This window comes from Labrus mixtus, chromosome 21 (genome assembly GCF_963584025.1).
Source record: "Labrus mixtus chromosome 21, fLabMix1.1, whole genome shotgun sequence".
Classification (NCBI taxonomy): Eukaryota; Metazoa; Chordata; class Actinopteri; order Labriformes; family Labridae; genus Labrus; species Labrus mixtus.
Genome location: NC_083632.1, coordinates 17209913 through 17230574, shown reverse-complemented (window position 1 = coordinate 17230574; position 20662 = coordinate 17209913). Strand labels below are relative to the sequence as shown.

The 20662-nt window shown below is 41.5% G+C and overlaps 1 protein-coding gene across 1 annotated transcript in view; it reads left to right on the top strand.

Annotated features, from left to right (window-relative positions):
- Nucleotides 1-19985, top strand: part of LOC132955669 (ras-associating and dilute domain-containing protein-like) — a 32495-nt gene extending 12510 nt beyond the window's left edge. Inside the window, exons 6-18 of the mRNA XM_061028608.1 lie at nt 1631-1927; nt 2078-2482; nt 3309-3346; nt 3440-3666; nt 3925-4037; nt 12498-12762; nt 13527-13699; nt 15056-15200; nt 15350-15534; nt 16665-17106; nt 17189-17403; nt 18867-19006; nt 19093-19985. Coding sequence (XP_060884591.1) covers nt 1631-1927; nt 2078-2482; nt 3309-3346; nt 3440-3666; nt 3925-4037; nt 12498-12762; nt 13527-13699; nt 15056-15200; nt 15350-15534; nt 16665-17106; nt 17189-17403; nt 18867-19006; nt 19093-19186 — 2739 coding nt within the window. The 3' untranslated portion in view covers nt 19187-19985. The remainder of the gene's footprint in view (nt 1-1630; nt 1928-2077; nt 2483-3308; nt 3347-3439; nt 3667-3924; nt 4038-12497; nt 12763-13526; nt 13700-15055; nt 15201-15349; nt 15535-16664; nt 17107-17188; nt 17404-18866; nt 19007-19092) is intronic.
- Nucleotides 19986-20662: the final 677 nt, after the last annotated feature.

The window sequence follows — 20662 nt, the reverse complement described above, 5'->3', positions numbered from 1 at the left end:
ATTTCTGAATCATTACTGTTGACAATGACTGAGAAGCCTTAGTCCCGCCAGCTGTACTGTTGTCGGAGCTTTGTTTACATCAGGTTTATATGGACGGGATTCCTCCTACTCCTCTCCTTGTGTATAAAATCTATATAAGTCAAGAACTAGAGAAAAGAAGGATAACATGTTTATCTGAGTGTCATGTAAACGTTTAAGACTTCAGTCATTCCGTGTCAATTTACATGCAATGTGAAGCTAATTAAAGAGTGCACATTAGCCCGCTAACACAACAATGCAGGCTACAGCAGCTTGAGCCAAGGACAAATTTGTCCAGCCCATTAGCTAAACTACTTTGTGTGAACATGAGTGGAGGGGGGTTGGAGGTGTGTCGCTGGAAGAGAGCAGAGTTTTCAGTATGGTGGAGGAGGTTCTGAGAGCTTGGCTATTTGTCTTGTTCTTTGGTTGATACATGCTAGCTAATCATCACTGGTAGACGCTAGAACTTACAGAAGCTAATAATTTAAGTTTTTTAACCCAATACTACTGTACAAGTCCAGCCTCTTGTCCAAAAAAAATGACAATCTCAAGGCAACAACCAATTGGTGACCAGTGTCGGGCATGTTACTGAAGAAAAGTAGTTACAGTCACTAGTTGCTACTATCAAAAAGTAACTGAGTTACCAGAAGAGTTACTGCTTGATAAAAGTAACTAGTTACTTTGAAAAGTCACTTGAGAGTTACTTTATTAATCCTCAGGTGCTGTGGCAGAATTCTGCTGTGACAACATGCAACTTTCAATTAACACTGTAGCCATTTTCATTATAGGTACTCAACAGTTATAAAGCACGTTGCCGTCAAGATACCTGTCTGTCAGTCTATAGTCCGGATTAAAGATCGTGGAGCAGGCGGTGTTTTAAATCCAGCCGGCTGTTTGTATGGAGTGTCTCCTCCTAGTTCTGCCGATCTAGCATGAGCTGCACCTATAGGTCTCTGGTGTCTGCAGCGCCGGACTCTCTAACAGCTAGCTTAGTAGTTAGCGTGTTGCTGTTTAGCTCTCTGACAGAAATGTTCCTTCCTGCACATAAACGACAACATACTGTTGTATTCTTGTGGTTAAATGGAATAAGCTCATGCTAGAATGATCATCGGCCTGTTTTCTTTTCTGTTTTCTTGCTGCGTTCTTTCTCCCAGGATGCTACTGTGCTGATGTTAGCTTCACCTCGCCTGCTTGGCTGTTTCACATAAAGTACTGTGCTTTTAAATGTCAATTGTGACGCCATCTAGAATCTAGAAGGTAACTAGATACTAGTTACCACAAACAGTAGTGGTGTTAAATGTGTTAGTCCCAACACTGTTGGTGACACGTTGATTGTTAAGTACAGTCTTTGAAAATGTACATTGTTGTCTTTCAGCACAGTTTAATTAGAAGTAAAGGTTAGCGCAAGCACAAAGGCAAGTGAGCTGGCTAGAAGGAGTAGCATAACAGAACACAAAGGAAAACAACAGCAGCAGGAACAGATCTGTAAAAAAATGAAATACATTAGAGTTCAGGACACAATACGATTGAAACATAATCAACAGAAAGAAGAACATGAGTGATGTTTGTTGTAGAAGAAGTGCGATAATTTAACTTTCTTCTCTGCACACAGGACTTTGTCATCTACCTTCTCGCCGGACAAAACATTGTATTTGGTCGGCAAAGTGACATCGAAGACGGGTCCAAGCCTGACATCATTCTCTTTGCCGCTGACATCCTGCCCAGACATTGCTATTTTCATCGCCACAGCGTTGGCAGCCCCACCATGATAGGCCCTTGTCAAGACGCCACGGTCATGAAGAACGGCCAGGTGCTGAGAGAAGAAGTGCAGCTTAACCCTGGTGATGTCATTGGGCTGGGGCAATGCTACCTCTTTCTTTTCAAGGATCCCTTAGCTTTGACACCCAAGGTAAGAGTGAGTCCAATTAGTGACACTAAAAGGGGGCCGATTGATTATTTCCAAATTAGTTACTGTATTCATTATTTCTACCTTTTCCACAAATGTCTTGAGTGAAAATGTATAAAAATACTTAAAGGGTTTTCTCTCTTATGAATGAAGGAAGTGAGCAATACTACTTCTGGACCCAACATGGCTGCTGTCCCCTGGATGCTGGATCACACCACTTCTGCCTCAACAAAAAGCAACTCTGTAATCCTCTGCAACACCTGCATTTCAAATTTCACTGACCTCCAGAGCTCGGGCAGCAAACAGTCTCTCAACAGAGGCCCTCCCGTTTTAAAATCACCCAAAGGTCACAGCCTGACTCTGAAATACGAGACAGAGGACGAGTATTGCATTGTTAAGGAGATCCTCTCTATCGGAAGCAGCATCAAAGACAGACGACCACTGACTGCTTCTTTTTTGCTGTGCCTGTGTGTTCAGTATTCATCAGCAAGTCTTCACACGTCAGACCTGCGCAGGCTGCTGTTACTTATTGCAAGTGGAGTTCAGAGTGCCTTGTGGGTAAGTTTGGGGCTAAAAGAGGTTGAACGAGAGTGTCTAGACGTCCTTATCACAAAAGGGATCTCTCTTTTGTGATAAGGCCTTAATGCCTTCTGCATTGCTAACAGCATGAAGAAGACCTAAATACATACAACTTATTTTTCCATTAGAAGTAGAGGTTGTTCACTTAAAACTGACAGTTAGCAATCCCTGTAATCCAATTTACTGGTAATGTTTCAGTCTGCAGAATATGAGGAGGAAATTGTAAAAGCTCTAAAACCTTTTGTGCCTGATAAGAAGCATGTTCACAGCTTGCAAGTTGGTGTCCGGTTAGCTATTGTAGTTCACCAGCTTTGTCTGAGTGACATTAACAGAGCGCAACTCTGGTTTCTCTAACCCCACTTAAATTAAACCAAGCCCTCTTCTCATTGAAGAAATTTGCTGACTTCTGCGCTCTCTCATCAAGCAAATTTTTTTTGGGGAAAAATAAAGCCAATGCTGAAGTGCAAAAAACAAACTGCAGTTCTTTGAGTGTCCACTTGAGGCTGGCTCCAAAGGACCCAGAAGCCCCATACAAAACTTGTATATATATATATATATATATATATATATATATATATATATATATATATATTCATATTAAAACATCCATTAGGCAGCAAAAACAAACATGTTTTGCCTGGTACAAAAAAATGATTTTGGTCTTATTAGTAAATGTGTTGAACTGCACACTTGAGTTTTTGTTTGTATTTTCTTCGAAAAATCTTAATTTATTATTGAATAAATGTTTTTACTTCAATATTACCACTAAATGATGGACTCTTAATCTTGTTTTGTTGTTATGCAGGAGCACACTAAGGACCTGGCTGCTGCTCAACCTGAACAGTGAGCGCTCAACACATTATTATTATTTTTTTAATCAGCAGTAAGTAATATTACAGTCCATAAACCCCTTCCTGACATGTTCTCCTGTTTTAGACTCAATAGTGAAAGCTCAAACAGCGAGGACCTCCAGGATCTTGCACTGCACGAGGTGATGTCTGGACTGCGCCCCCTGGTGGTGTGGATGTCAAACAGCCTGGAGCTGCTGCATTTCATCCAGTTCCAGCTGCCTGTTATTCTGGAGTGGAGAACCCGAAAGGAGCAGGGACTGGAAGATGAAACAGGAGGGGAAGATGAAGAGATCAAGGAGGTGGAGACCTGGGGTTAGTCTATTATTGAGCTTGGAAGTGAATAAATACTATGGTACTAAGAAGATTTAATTAAGTGTATATTCTTGTGTTTATGATGTAATAAGGTAAGAGCTAAATATTTGTTTTCTCTAGCAGCATGAAAAGGGGAGATTACTAATTAAATATTTTAATATAGTTTTTTTTAAATGAAAGTTTAACTTGTTAGTTCTCATTTTAACATACAACTAACATTTTAACATAAACTGAAGTGTGTTTCTGTGTGATTTTCAGCCCTCTTGGAGCTCCGCCTGTCCTGTATTCGTTCAGCCAGTGAGGAAACATTAGCTGTCCTGGAGGAGGTCTTGTTGCTAGCCTTCCAGCAGTGTGTGTACTACACCACCAAGGTGAGACGATGAAAAGGCACATAGCTACAGCATAAATATATATAAAGCTTCTGTTAAAATTATACGTTTAAAACAAGCGTCATCCTCCGGTGTTGAAAAATGAAGCCAGTGCGGATATGCAAAATCCTGCAGTTGGTTGAGTGTCCTCTTGAGGCTGGCTGCAAAAGCACCGGAAGTCTTATACACACCCGTTAAAAAAAGCCAGTTTGTACAGCAGAAATTAACATATTAACGGCCTGGTTCAAAAATCAAAGTACCGGTAGGTCTGATCAGCTCATGTCTGGATAGGCATGCACAGTACAATACAGGGGGGAGAAGTTTTTGATATCTCATCCGTTTGGATATTATGAAGGATAAGCGTTATTCACAATAAAGCGTGTAGCTGACCTGATTGATGGGTGGGTGGGATGTAATGGTTTATCAGGAAGCTTTTACCTGCCTCAGCTCCAGGTCTCAATCTGTCGTTAAGTTGATGAAAAGTTAGGGTGAGCATGGCAACAACCATCGATGGGACTCCAAAGCCCTCTGCAGTAACACATGGGTGAAGTCACCCAGGCTTGGTCATTGCCTCCTCAATACCTAAAGGATAACATAAGTTTTGAAATTGCCCCAGTAGATCAATACAGCTGGCAGTTGCGAGACAGGCTGCAATGGCTGCAACTCAATGTCTGCAGGCAAAACGTTTGTGATCAAGGTAGGCCCTTGGAGTGATATTCAAGTGTGTGACAACAACTACAGAAGAGATCCCTACAGAGACAGACCTCACTCTCTACAAAGAAACCAGACTCCAATGATAAATACATTGTCATTTTTGCCTTGATATGCTCGGACACAACACAAGAGAGAAGCATCAGCAAATATAGCAGATCTTTGCAGTGCTAAGCCAGCATGGTTTCCGTTCTGACAGGTAGAATTAGTGTTTCGTTGATGGAGTGTTGTGGCTTTAAATAGTTCACAGCTGTTCCTGTTTCACAAAAAAAGGCCTACGCATACAAGCTGTCACAGCGTTTTTATAACACTCTCAGCCTCTCAGTGGAAAAACAACAATCTATAATGGACAAACTTTGATTATATGTCCTAAAAAGATCATCTTAAGGCCTTAACAGCTCTTTAGCAGCTGCTGGCTGAATCCATCCAATTTCACAGATTTTGTACTCGTTTGTCATTCAGACCCCAAAATCTGGAAGAAATAAAAGTAGGGCCCAGTCTTTTTAAATAGCAGATTTACCCTGTAAGTTTCTGTTTTCTTGGCAGAGAGAGAGAGCAGACAAGCCAGGTGTGTTTAGCAGCTCCCTGTGTTCCTCTCATAGATGATTATGATGTATAGTTCAAGAAAGGAAAATAATCAGAGAGAGGCTTAGAAGAAAGAGCCCAGTTAGCCCCTCAGACAGCTTTCTAATAGACCAACCAGCCACACTGGGAGACCACACTGAGGGCTTTATGACTTGAGACACCATGGGCCACTGTCTCTGTGTGTGTGTGTGTGTGTGTGTGTGTGTGTGTGTGTGTGTGTGTGTGTGTGTGTGTGTGTGTGTGTGTGTGTGTGTGTGCGTGTGTGTGTGTGTATGCATGCGTGTGTGTGAATGAGTGTTTGCTAGGGGGAGGATCAAGTCGGGGATCTCCAAGTGCTGCTGACTAAGCTTTAGCTTGCAACTTATAAGCCATTTTCACATATGCACTCCTGAAAATATCTAGATTATTTCAGGAGGGTTGGGGGGGGGGGGGGGGACGCGGAGAAGCAGACAAAGTAACAGAGGCCGCTGTGCGATGCTATATTGAGAATATTTGCCTTAAGATCAATGCTACGTGTAGTTCAATGAAATTAAAATGTCAACAAAAGAGCGAAGAACAACATACTGACAAACAGAAAACATAATGCAGCTGTTTAATTACGTGCATGGAGATTGTAGCGATAGCATGCAGACACTCTATGCACCGTGCAGCGGTCACAGTATCGTCACTCCCTCTCCCATTGGCTCGAGATGAATTCTCCTGAGAATATCCTGCAGCGTTCTCACATCAGCTCACTTTGACTTGCTGCGGAAAAAATACTCTGGGTCTGGCAGGAGAAACTCAGGCTGAAGTCCAAAAGAAAAATTTGGTGTATATCAGGAATTTTTCTGCAAGTGTGAAAGCCCTAATAATGTTTCAGCACAAGATATATTTTACTTGATAATAACTGAGACCAAACCATGAAAGTCCGGGTATTCATAGACAAGGCAAGGTCTTAGAGCTGCACTGTTAATAATTTGATCACTATTTAATCATTTTATTTCAAAATTGAAGCCACAATATAGACCTCTTCAACCTTAAAATGGTAGTTTAAAAGCTTGATTTAGTAGCATCATAACTTTTAACGGGGAGACTTTAGCAGCGGACCGAGGTTATCTTGCAAGAAGCGCGTACAGCTTTACGGCACTAGCTCACACAACAGCCTCCAGTTATAAAAAGAAGTAAATTAGCCCATCTCTGTACTGTTTGATTACAATGTATGAGGCTAAGAGAATGATGAGGATGTGACAAAGAGAGTGACCGGGCAGGATGCCATACTAGTCGACATCAGTCGACATGGGAGGCCTTCATGGGGTGCCAAAGTGCACCATACTGAATTCCTACATAATGTTGCTGAAAAATAAATTATTTGATTATGTATGATCACTTTTTTTTTTTTTATCACTCTACATACATAAAAATAAGAATTAACCCTAACCCCCCAATCAAAATTGGGTTAAATTGGCTGCAAACATTCTTTCATTCCCGCCTTACCTCATCATCCTCCCTTGAAAGAAAAATACTTTTTGGTCTAATAAGGAGGTCTACTGTGTTTACACAGCACCAAGGCTGACACCACAGGGTATCTGGGTAATGAAGTCCATGAAACTTACTCATGTTACCAATTATTACTCTCAGTCTATATCAGTTAATATCATAGCTTTATTCCTGTATTATAATGTGCAAAGTTTCGATCCTGCTGTGTTCTCATACATAGAGAGCTCCTTGGAAAAAGAGAAAATTGTATTTCATTGTAGCCACAGTTTTTACTGAAGCACCACACCCATGACATGGAATTGAGCCGGGAAAGTTTCAGACACACTTCCAGTCGAGCTGTGTGGGTGTGGGTAAAAAAGACCATCCAAAAAAATACTAATGAGGAGATTGGCCTATTTTTGTTCATACAGTACAATCTTACATTTCCTCCTCAGACAGTAAACTAGACATGATAGCTGAGCCGCACATGCGCTCATATTCTCTGCTTGCACAGCCTCGCCAATGACCTGGGGGATCCAAACCACCAAGGCCCAAAAGTAAAAAGAAGCCATGTCTAATATTGAGCCACATCAGAGATCCCATTAGCACAGCACTGGTCTGTTTGCAGCAGCCAAGCCGAGGTCTTACATGTCCTGCCAGTTGGAATTCAGTTGGACTTTGTCCCTGGTGCATCAGGTTTGAGGCAACTTCTCTCTCAGTTTCCCTACAGGAAGGATGTCTCTGATAGGACACAGTATCTCCAAAGAGGAAACTATAGGAATTCTATACAGTTGCTGCCCTGAAAGTTTTTAGACAGCACATTTTTTGCTCAATGCTGGAGGATGTGGTTATCTAACTACCTGCCCCAGAAAAGCACTCATTCCCAGCAACTGGGCCTGATGAAACCAAATGAAATCCAGATGTGGCTTGTAAGTAAATCCATAAATAATCCCAAAATTAAAAGCAGTATGCTCACATTGTTTTCACTTGCAATGTCTAATGAATTGACATGTTTATTAGAGTCTAAATTCCCCTAGTATGAGTTCACAGATTTGCTCTGAGGGAGACATGGTTGGCGGCCGTCAGGTTCAGTTCAACAGAAGTGTTGAATGATGTGGTTAGAATTTCAAAGGACTGAATAGAAAAGACTCAACTCAACTTTATTTATATAGCAATTTTCATACATATCCTTCCATGCATGCATGAGGTTCATTACAAACTGTAAAGCTTGGACTCACCATTGGGTAGAATGGCCTGCTAGGGCGAACCATAGGCTCATACACTGGAACACCTTTAAGGCAACTCTTGGACTGCTCCAACACTATCTATGTGTTTTTATCACGCAGAAAAGTACCGGGCAGTATTCTTTGTGTTCTCAGGACCTCTTATTCTCGCTGTCCTAAACACTCAGACAGAAATGAGGTGAAATCTAACTTTGTTGACTTCAAGTGGTTTCCGTTTCCACTGACGGACTGAGATTTGTATTCTAACTTTCTAACAACATTGCTGAAAGTAAGCTCATAAGTTATTTCTTCAAGGTAAGATCCATTTTAACCAGGTACAGCTGTTAGCTCCATCTCCCTTCTCACAGCAACCAGACTCCATTGATGAGAAGATCGAACCTTGCAGAGTTCAACGTTTCTAATCTTTATATGTTAGTTTGTTTGCTTTTTAGTGTTGTGTTTGATCCCTTTAAAACTCACCCTTTAAAACAACAAATTCACACAATAACACAAATCAAACTAATCCACGGTGACAACAGTAGTCCAGCAGTTCCTGTGTTCTGTAACGTCAAATGACTGTTTTTGTCAATGGAGTCTGGCTGCCTTTGAAGAAAGCAAAGAAACAGATGTTTCTTGTTAACAGGAGCATCATCAAAATGATCTATCTCTGTGGGGTTCCTCTGCATAATATTGTCAGACATTTTTCTTAAAACAATCCTAGCCTGTCAGTGACAAAAGCAAGCACTTTAAGTGGGTGAGTTTTGATCAAGCGCAGGGGTGCAGGATGGGGGAGAAAAGTAAGGACCGATGACTGACAGGGCCCCTCAAAAATATTAGAACATGGGGAAACATTTTTCCATGTCAAATTCTTTGTACTTTTTTATGGGCTTAAATAGCTGGCAGCACTTCTGATGAAGTAATGGTCAGTGGACTTGAGCTTGTACAGCCCTTTTCTAGTCTTCTGACGACTCGAAGCGCTTTTACACCACAGATCAAACCCACACATTTACACACTGATGGCAGAGGCTGCTCTGTAATGTGACCATCAGATGTGAATAATCCATTCATACACATTCATACGCCGCCAACGAAGCAGCGAGAGCAACTTTGGGTTATACATTTCTTGCCCAAGGATACATTGGACATGTAGCTGCAGGAGTTGGGGCTCAAACCCTCGACCTTCCAACTGAGAGACGACCGACTGAAGTGCGCTTGCCTCTAAAGTTTATTTTGAAGCCATAACAGATGGTTTTGTTGCTGCTGACTTAATCAATCTGCTGGAGAAATTCCAAAACTTTTTATACCTTTTTATTGTTGAGACTCCAAATCATGTGAAAGTAGGACCTAGGTTTAAAACTACCAAACATATGTTAGCTCAACTGGTAGAGGGCATACATGTACTATTTAAAGGCTTATTCGTTGCTGCAGCAGTCTGGTTTTAATTTTAGCTCCGGACCCAATCTTTCTCCCAGTGGACTTACCTATCGCTTGACGGATATTCAATCCTCAATGGAAGAAAAATTGACTGAACCAATTTCCCAGAATTCTACTTGTTTTTAAATGTGGCCCTAAGTGATGTTTTATATATATTTTACCCAGAAGCCAAAGATCTTTAGTTGCACATTAGAGAGGTAGTTTTCTTCCTGTGGCTGTTGAGGTCAGAAAGTTCAAAACATTCAGCAGGAGGCAAAGTGTGTGAGCTGGAAATGTGAATGAAGTCCCATTTTCTTTCTTTAATGTGTTCAGGAAGATGATTTAGGAGGCAATTTTCCTTCAAATGGCTTCAACAAACTTTAATAAACTTTTGTGATGAGTCATTCAGGAATTGTGGCGGCTGTTTAACCGAAATGTGTTTCATTTTCGCCAAAAGACCAAGATGAATTTTTGATGATGAGGACGACGTAGATGTTTTCCTGTTGTTGTTTTTATTTCAGTGTAGACGGAGAGCACTACCGAAATCAGTGTGGATACACATTTCAGTGTTTTCAGATTGAGTTGGGGTGGTCTTACCAGTAAATCCAGGCGTCTCGTGTCATCCATCATGTCTGCCACTTCACAGCAGGCACTAATCCTCATCTTTCCTGGACCGACACAACAGAATTTGGTTGGAATGTGGATGTCAAGCTGAGGACTAACCTGGCAAAGGCCTGATGATTTATTTAAGAATATCTATCCTTCTCCTTTCACTAGTTGACAAAAGTGATTTATGTCTGTGCTTACTGCAGTGTGGCCAGTCTGACCCAGAATTTTACTTAAGCAGGGGAGTTTTTTATGCTTCAAGGTCAGAAGATGGAGGTTGAGCTGATTTATTTACTTTTTCCCCCTATAGAGCTCCACCTTATCCTGCAGTTTTTTGCTGTGGCACCCGTCTCAAAGTTTGCATTTAGGGCTCTAGGGCGGGGGTACACTTCCAAACCACAGTTCTAAAATGTCAAGTGACTTGTTTCTCTTTTCCTGAACCTAGACTACAAGTTGTTGTGCATTAAATGCAATTAACCACAGTTTATTGCATTTAAGAGTTTCAAAACGTTTAAGTGTTTAAGTTTATATCAAGCGGTGTTGAAAAATGAAGCCCATGTGAAAGTACAAAAAACTGCAGTTCTTTAAGTGTCCACTTGAGGATGGCTGCAAAAGCCAAGGAATCCCCATTGAGTCCCATGTTTAAATGATCATTTAGACAGCAGAAGTAAACAGTTTACAGCCTGGTACAAGGACCGAATTTAGTACCAATAGGTCATTCCTTTATCGTTCTGTACTGATTTTATATCAGGCCTAAAAGTGAATCATATATGCGTAATTAGGGACGTGGCAAAGTTGAGGCATTGTAGCTGTTTGCCACGAGGCTTAAGGCCCTCAGCTCCACCTCTTTGCCTGTTTGTAGATTGACCGAAAGTTAGGTTGAAGAGGCACCGATGGTCTAATGGATGCAACTCATGTACGAAGGCTGTTGTCCTCCAAGTGGGCAGTAATACTCTCACCGAGACTACGTCCATGTTTTATACAGTCTATGGTCTAGCAACCTAAACTACTTGGTTAGGGTAAGGAAAAGATGGTATGGAAAATGTTTTTTGGAGATACTGTAGGCCTATAGGAAAAAGACATAGCCTGAGGTTTTGGTGTAAAGTCCATACTGAGTTGCCCTAAAATTGGATTCTTTCAAACAACCAGCAGGGGGGAAAACTGGACACAAGATTGAATAAAGTTGATCAAATACCTCAGTAAACATTTCCCGCCTGCTCTTTATATACAGTCTTAGGTCTTTACAGGGTATGAACATTGGGCTCCATGGTAAAACTCCTATGACTGCCATTTTGGCTTTACTAGCCAATCACAGCATAGCAAGGCAAGACTTAGCTCAACAAATGTGTTTTTTTTTTTCTTTCTTACCTTTTTTCTACCTTCCTTCTAGTTCTTAAAGTGACAAAAAGTCCTTCAAAAGACACAAAGTGACCCTGTCCCTACTCTGGTCAGAGTAAAATCTAACTAGAAACAAAGAGAAGTGGTAAATCTTTGTTTATGTTGGATATTTCATGCTAATGGGAGTGTAATTGCTGTGGGATGGAAAACAAAAGGCGCCACTGGTGAGCAGCTATTCCATTTAAAGTCATGTCATTATGAATACAGAGGCACTGTAACAGGCTTGTGGTTAGACTTGTGTGTTTACTTGTCCATCACAATGACTGAATGCACAAATAAGCATGTACAGAATACACACTTTTTGAATCTGGAATAATGCATGCCATGGATGCATGTGGTAATCCCAGAATAAATGAATCCTCTTTGGTTTGGCTCTGCTGAGTGATATTTTCCAACCAGAAACGCTTCAGGATTATTTGACTTCATGTTTGCCCATTTCCATTGTCTCATGTGTGATGGGAGCCTTGGCTGTCGCGTTCTTACGTTCATGTTCTGCCTGCGGCGCCTTACAGTAAATGTAAGATGATCCTCTCAGGGTGGATTCCTTCAGAAGTCTTCACTCAGCAGCCCTGTTGCAGCACCATGCCAAGCCCACATGAGCCATATTCAGCTTTTTAGGAATGTGGATCTTTGGCTGGCGCTGGCCTCGGAAGCTTGGTGGGTGTAAGAGTGAGATCGGAGGGGAAGGGGGATGTCTGTGCACAATTAGGCTGAACAAAGCTATCGTTGTCCAGGCTCGTACTGAAGAGCAGTGAGGACCTTTGGCTGCAGAGAAGGAAATGTAATAGTCTCTGTCCCTCTTGTTTCGGCTGGTTTTTCTCTGCCTGATCAGCTGTGTCGTAGTGTGAGAAACACACAGAGACAGACATGCAGAGGCTGAATGGGTGGTCTTAATTTGTGTTAGAGGATTATATGTTTAGTTCATCCTAGCGATCAGAACATGCTCCACACATTGTTAACTTTTCCAACCTCAAATTGACCCACAGGAATTGTCATCCATCTCTGGTCGAGTGAGTCAACCCCACACTGAGCTGCACAGTTCTCCCTGACTGAATCAGTTCTGTCTCATCAGGTCCTGTACCCCATTCTGCCGGGCCTTCTGGACTACGACCTGTCCAGGGGGAGTCCTGAGCTGGAGGTGACTGTCGAGAGCGCTCCGGTCCTGGGTAAGGGTGGGCTGCAGGTCCCTGGTGAGATCCAGCAGCTCGTGGAGGTTCTGACCGAGACCTGGAAACTGCTGTCGGACTGCCAGCTCCACGCAGAGATTTCCTCGCAGCTCATTGGCTACCTCTTCTACTTCATCAATGCGTCACTTTTCAACTCACTCATGGAGAGAGGTATATCAGTGTTTCACAGGTTATATCCAGTATCTAATGTAGAAAGACAAACAGATAGATGGATATATCTAAAGATACATGGCTCTGCTTTAAAACCTAACATAATAAAGAAAAATAAAAGAATAAAGACCAAAGATTTTAAAAGAGACTTTTCAGGGGAATGAGATACAGTGTAAACGTCAACCCTGTCACTTTGTTGCCACAAGGTTATTGTTGCCACTGACTATTTTTCAAAATAAGAAATTGTTGTTACAAAAGTGGGTTCACTCTTTTTTTTTTTTTTTTTTTTTACAAAAGTCAAAATGAAAGTGTCAAACCTGCATTCTTCCTAACGACCAGCAGGGGGTAAAAAAACATCACTGATTGCCAAAAGAATGTATTTTAAGTTGACAAGAAAATGAGCCTTAATCTCACTTGATTTTTTAAGTGGGATTTTTCCCAACGTGTTTACATCTCTGTTTATAGTTTAAAGTTTGACTCACTACAGTATCATTTTCATTCAGTAAATGATGGTGTCATTTATTGTGCAGTTTATGCCTTAGGGTGTGGATAAGACAAGTTGGTACAGATATGGTTATGCTTTTCAAAACCTCTTGACCAAGTATGGTCTATTCTGGATCCAAAGTGTCGAGATGGAGAAGAAGAAAAATCACCAACTCAAGTCTTAAACTATATTTGACAAAGGTCCACTTCAGTTTGTCCTGCAGATTTTAGCTGAGAAAAGTGGGGACTTTAAAGATGTTTCTCTCCTGATCTACACACAGGCTCGGAGCGGGGCTTTTACCAATGGTCCCACGGTGTTCGCATGCGGTCCAATCTTAACGTTCTCCTTGACTGGGCTCACACAGCTGGACTGGGAGAACTGGCCTTGAAGCATACACACACTCTCTCGTCTGCAATTAATCTGCTAGCTGCACCGAGAAAGATCTTATTACAGGTAAGAATAGACACACATGCACGCACGGGCGCACGCACACACACACACACACACACACACACACACACACACAAAATAGGAATTGGCCAACTATAAACTTTACCAATAACATCATTAATTATAAAAATCTGTATTTGACCATAAAACAAGCCTACTTAAGGAAGCATGAACTGCTACTAAAAGCTGTCATACTGTTGCTGTATGTGCTGCTGTCATAAAAACGTAATGGATACGTTGTCTGTAAACATATTCTCTTCCTCAAGACACGATGTGACTATGCAAATGCTGTAAAATGAAATAGCAGAAAAGGAAGAAAAGAGATATCAGCTGTATGTGTAGGTTTTTTTATTTTCTTAATTTAAACCTTTATTTAACCAGACATTTGAATGTCTTGTCAAAGAGAGCCATGTCCATTACGGCACACCAGCTACAGTTTTTATGAAAATATCATCACAACATCTGGGAGACACAAATCTAGCACACAAGGAAAAGATGAAATCCTTTGTAAATAAGGCAGGTGCAGTTATATGGACCTTAAAGTGTTTTTAAATTTGAAACATATCGATAAAAATCAGCATGAATTGATCACTCCAGCTCCAGAGGGCAAAGAGCATGACTTAATATAAGTAAAATACCAAAAAAAAAGTGTTTTTTTTAAATATAATTGTCAAATGTGTAATAAGTCTTGTCAGAAAGTGATTGAGGCTCGGACACTGCAGGGGGACTTTTTAATTACATCTTTTTCCTTGCATGAGGTCCAGACACATGTGGTGGGTGGTGACCTCTGCTTTAACTGATGAAATGTTTACGCCAGCGAGGAGGGGACGTTTGAGTTAGCATGCATGATAGGAGTGAAAGGAGGGTGGTCTTAGTTCTAATTTAAAGGTGAAAACATGTACATTTAACCAGACTGGGACCATCATCAACAACATTACCATCAAGCTGTATTTAAGATGTGAAACTTAGTTTTATGTCCATAGACTGATAAGGAAGACGTTTAATGATTTAAAAAGTCAAATAAAGAGTAGCCTTTATTCCCTTATCTAGATTCACGCAATCTGACGTCTTTTGGCATCTGTTTCTTTTGCACCTAGTGAATTCCACCCCCTTCTGGCCATTAGAAATAGTGCAGGTTCAGGCCCTTCTGCAATGCTTCCTTTATAAACTATAATGTGCTCAACACATACATGAATAAAATGTAAAAGGGAAAGTAGAGTTGAAATACTGCATGATGTAGAGCCTGCAGCACATGGCACATAACCCATGTGCAGAGGATGCAGAAGTAGAGTTTCACAAATGATCAAGAATTCACAAAGATGTCAGTTTAAATGTGCGCCCATGTTCTCGTCTGTGTAGAAATCCTGGCTGGACCTGCGGTCTGAGTACCCTGCCCTGAGTCCGGCCCAGCTGAACCACCTGCTGAGTCTGTACAGCCCAGCGTCTCCCCTCAAACACACCTGGGCTCCGTCTGCTCTCGACCAGGCTGCAGCACAAAAAACCGGTGAGTCGTCCGGTTTACTGGTCAGCTTTTTCATGATCTCAATATTCACAATACAATTTATATAAACATCCGGGGAATTTCTCACGTGCAATTTTTTTCTCTCGCTTCATAATATTCCAAATGAATGCAACATGGCCGTCCTTCCTCAGATGACATCCTGGAGAGTTTCGACACCCATCATCCTCTTGTGCTGCCAGACAGTGGTTACCAGTTCCAGCTGAGAAGCGAGGTCACAGATGTGTGGCTGAGTGAGCAGCTGGACAAGCTCAAGGAGTTCATTTGCACCCTCTCTGACTCAAAGTATGAGGTGGTCAACGCAACTGATGAGCAAAAGGTACTAAAGTGCAATCTGTTGTGCCATCCTGATAAAAGTTCAGAAATATGACTGATGCTGTTTCTCAGCTTTACTGCAGTTAGAAAGATAGCTTATTGCACATTAAAGGTCCCATATTATACTTTTTCTGGTTTTATATGCTCTTTAGTGTGTTTTCCATGTGTCCTGTGCATGTTTAGGCACATCTATGTGCAAAAATTCAAAGTCCGTAGAAACGCGGCTTCTCCTACCTCCTCCTGTTAGCTGTAGCATTAGCTGCATGTAACGTTCGGTTCTAGCCCCCCTCGATAAAAATGTGTCAGTGCGGCGTCATTGTCAGTGTGAGATCACTGATCTAAGTCCATTGGCTCGTTGTAGCAAGCCCAGCAGCTCATGTTGAAATTTCCGAGACGCGTGCTGAGCAACTGACCAATAACGACAGAGCAGATCGGCAGACCAATCAGAGCAGACTTGGCCCACGTGGGGTCTAACAGTGGGGGCACAGCAGAGCGTAGCTGACGGACTCAGAGCGTAGAGGGAGCAAGGAGGAGCAGTACATGAAAACAGACACTTTTTTCTGACTTTAGCTATTGTGAACGTACAAAAGTAGGTACATAGATTAAATATACGAACCCCAAAAAGGGCATAATATGACCTCTTTAAAACCTGATGGAACTTAGCCTTCCTCTTTTAAAGAACTTTCATTGGCTGTGTCTTAAATCACTCACTATTCACTTTGAAGTAAACTATAAAAGTGTTGTAGTACTTGAAATCGGTCTTGGACTTCAGACTGGTCTTGAGACCACTTTTTTAAGGTCTTGGTCTCATCTGGGATATTGAAAGCATTTTAAATCGGTCTTGTCTCAGTCTCCGATGGGCGGTCAAAACCACCACTGATAGGCTATTTTTCCAACGTCACTGTTGCGATTAAAAGGAAATGCCCCTTTCTAAAAGATAACTTCAATTCATTCACAATTAGATCACCCGGTTGTGCATGCACACGCTCTAACTTGCAATGTTTGGTCCTGACACACTGCCAGTTTGTTCACTGCAAGTAAGACGATGCGCATTACTTTCCCATGGATCTGTCTTATAAAATAGATGTGCACATTTTTATTCAGCCTAAATGTTTCATGCTTTCTGTCCTCCAGGTTGGTACCAATCCCAGCGAGGCCAAACTGATTAAGATGGATATCCGACCAGCAGTCAGTCAGGAATCCTTGGACAAATCGGCCACTGAAATGGTGTCATCTTTGTCTACTGTCCATGAACTCCAATTCCCCTCTCCTCCCTCTGCTGCCTTACCTCCAACACCCCCATCACCACACTCTCCTGCCCCCGCTCAGTACTTTAATGAGATCGGCTCCTGCGGTGCCCTCCTTTTGTCCCATAAGCTCAGAAATCTGGAGATGCAGAGCAGAGAGACCGACACGGGTTCAACGAGGAGGTCAGCTCTGGACCCGACCTGTCTCCCCACCCCACCTAACACCCCCCACATCATTCATCCTATCGATTTGGTGAAGGCAGATAAATGGGTGAGGGGTGAGAGTGAGGCCCTCCCCTGGTCGTCCGGTGTGGATGCACATGAGAAAGGTGTAGTACTGAGAGAAATCTCCAGCCTACTGTTCGTCTGTAGTGCAAGAAAAATCATCAAGTCCTTTGTTTTTCTCCTCAGGTGGATTAGTGTTTGAATGTCTGTCTGCACTGAAAGGAGACTCTTTGAAATCAGAGTACCCCAGTTTGAAGAGATTTGTTAAGCTTAAAGAGGAAGAGGAGAATGAGGCGGAGGAAGAGGCCAAGGACCATTATGATGACAAAGACTATGAGCTTTTTAGTTTGGAGCTGGAGCGAGGTGCCTGTGGAGTTGGTCTTGCTCTGATTGACACAAGGGTGAGTGAGAGACCTGTGCTAACATTAAATTGTTTACGTTAAGCTCCCGTTAGGAATTTTCATTACGCGTCAATCTCGCTGACCCCTGTGGACCAAGGGGTACAAATGATCCCTTTGGGGATTTCTTACATGTATGCTTTGTGTTTCCTGTGGAAATGCATCGTCCTACTTTCACTCACTGTGGAAAATTAAACAAAGCTGTTTTGGCATCAACACCGACCTGGTTACGGTGGCGACAGTCGTTAAAAAGTAATGTACAAAAATAGTTTAAAGGTTTAATATCTGAATTGTTGACACTTAAATATACCTCATTAAAAAATAGATTAAACCTAAAAATGTTTTATATATTTTATTGTTGAGTACTTAAATTAGCTCAAATATTTCCAACGCTTATCAAAGCCAGAGAAATCCTTCATTTTATAGTTGTAGCACCCCCTATAAAATAAACCCGTGGCACATCATGCCTGTGCTTCTGCTGCATTCATGTGAAAAACGAGTTTCCAAGTAGTAAAGTGCTCGTGAACACCTGCTCAAGTCGGAACAACAACTCGGAAACTGGGAAAAGAATTAGGTGCCCGACTTCCCGACTTGACGTCAGAATCGTCATCACATGGGGGGCAAAATATGTTTTGTTAATGTTAACAATTGTTTTATTAATTCAGGTATTGCACATCAACTTTTTGCTCAAATATCACTTTTAACAGTGACATTTCACTGATCTTCTTCATAGCATCAACGCTGTTTTTTGCTGTTGTTACAACATTCCGACTTTCCGAACTGAAATCACTTGAACACACTGAAGTCGGAAGAACGACTACAGCTTTATCTCAATTTTCTTGATCAAAATATTGCTAAATGCTGCTCCTATGAGATGCCATCTGTTCGTGACATTTAGGCAGAGGAGCGGAGGAGAGAAGGCCCATAAACTGGGTCGACAGCCCCATCTAGTGGCGGGAGGATGTGTTACAGCTGAGACACAACACTTGACAGGGATTGAGGGCCAACATATAAAAATGTTAATAATGTAACGTCGCTTCTTGGATGATGTTGATTTAATCCTGGGTTGTCTTTCCGTTAACTATAACACTAAACATACTTGATTGAAATATATCTTCGGGTGTGGGTAAGCAAAAGCACGGGAACAACAACAGCAACACCTTACTTGTCTTAAAGCAATATCACTCCTCCAACCGTAACCATGAGTAACCTTAAAGGCAAAGTGCATCATATCAAACAGATACTCTTGCAAAGTACAAAATGTTAATATAAATGGATTAGCATTAAATTAAATAATGTATATCATCTCAACCTGAGAAAAATAAAGATCTATAAAATAAAGCTTCACAAAAATAAATCTCATCTCCATCTTAAAATAATTTGTTTAACCAGCTAAGTAATTCTAGTGCAGACAAGTGAGTGTGACAATTTTAATCGTCTAGTCGCGCACATCCCTTCTCTTTCAGGACACCAACATGAGGGTGAAAGGCGTTTTTATCCGTGCAGTGGTCCCAGACTCTCCTGCAGCCCGCTGTGAGAAGCTGCAGCCAGGAGACCGGATCCTGGCTGTCAATGGAGTCAGTCTGCTCGGAATGGACTACCAGAGGTAAGTATAGGTTTACCTGTAGATCTGAGCAACGGATGTGAAATCATCTCATTTGGATAACAGTTTGTTGTTATCGTTTCTGTCAGTGGAAAGGAGCTGATCCAGTCATCAGGTGATAGACTGAGGTTACTGGTGGCCAGATCTGAATGGATGTCTAAGGCTATAAAGGCTGATTGCTGACAGCGTCTTTTCACAGAGACATTAAATGCACCACTTGAAGTTGAGTAGAAGATCTCGTTGACATTCAGTCATCTTTGCTGTCAGTTGTTTTCTGGACCGAGCCTGGCTCTATTCAAGCCTTCATGTTGAGCAGTATGATAGAACTCTTAAACCAGATGCAGAAGGATACTTATCCATCGCTTGACATCCACCAATCACAAAGTCTTCCATATAGTCACACTGAAAGTCGCCGCTAGAAGGACTACAGGTGAGGGGCAGCTTGAACATCATTTGAAGGAAACCTCAGCACGTGAGAGAGCTGGACAACAAGTAGGTGCTGTTACCTGAACGTCAACTCGCCTGCAACAGACTGGTTCCCCTTTTTACTTCTAATAACACTATCTCAGCATGACCCCATTGTAAAGTTCATCAGATATACTAGTCTGCTGTTAACATGAGATCACTGCAACACGACCATTCAACATTTGTCTGTGCAAAAACAACAATAACTAACTGATGTGTCATTTGTTTGCCAATCTGTGTTTTTGCTTTTCAATTCATCATGTGCATAATGTGATGGGATACAGGATCAATGTTGTTGATAAAAGCAGTTTTGAATTGAATATTATCACATTTATTTAATGTCATTCATCCATAACCAGATCTTTTCATGAGCTCTTATTATCGCAGGTTCACAGTCACAATGATACCAACATGTTTTTCTTTAAACTATCAGGTTCAGTTTTGATTTTATTTTCGCTGCTCATTTTATTAGCTCATGTCTGTTTGATGTTGCAGTAATAAATACATTTTAATCCTCTATTTGTGTATTTATATTAACTCAGACAAAACATACACAAAGATGTTTTTTTTTTAAATGGCAAAAGTCTAATAAAGAAAATGCAAGAGAGGCCAAACAGGAACTTCCACTTACTTAGGTTTTAAAGTGCACTCCCTGGTCTCCACCTCCACTTAGTGCATTGGCTGCAACACAAAACAACACAGGCTTCAATTTAAAGTGATTGTTTTTTGTTTGTTTTTTTACATTTGACTCTATTAGCCTAACACAAGACTTCCAGTTAGATTTACACACTTGAAACTAAAACATCACAGAAAAGGCACACTGTATATTAAGGCTAAAGAAAATTTAAGGAGGATTATTGGACATATAGAACCCATAAACACAAAACTTATGGAGCACAAAGGCATAAAACAATTTTACTTCATATAGGAACATTTTCTTAAAAATCCAATTACTTATTTTGTGTTTATGTGTTTTCCATTGCACTACTATGCACATTCCATTTTCATACAAAGGAGAGAGAGAGAGGGGGGGGGAGAGAGAGAGAGGGAGAGAGAGAGGGGAGAGAGAGAGGGAGGGAGAGGGAGGGAGGGAGAGAGCGGGAGAGGAAGAGAGAGAGAGCGGGAGAGAGAGAGAAAGGGAGGGGAAAAATCAGGATTGGGTTTCCTTAAATTGGAACATCAAATCGGAGAGTC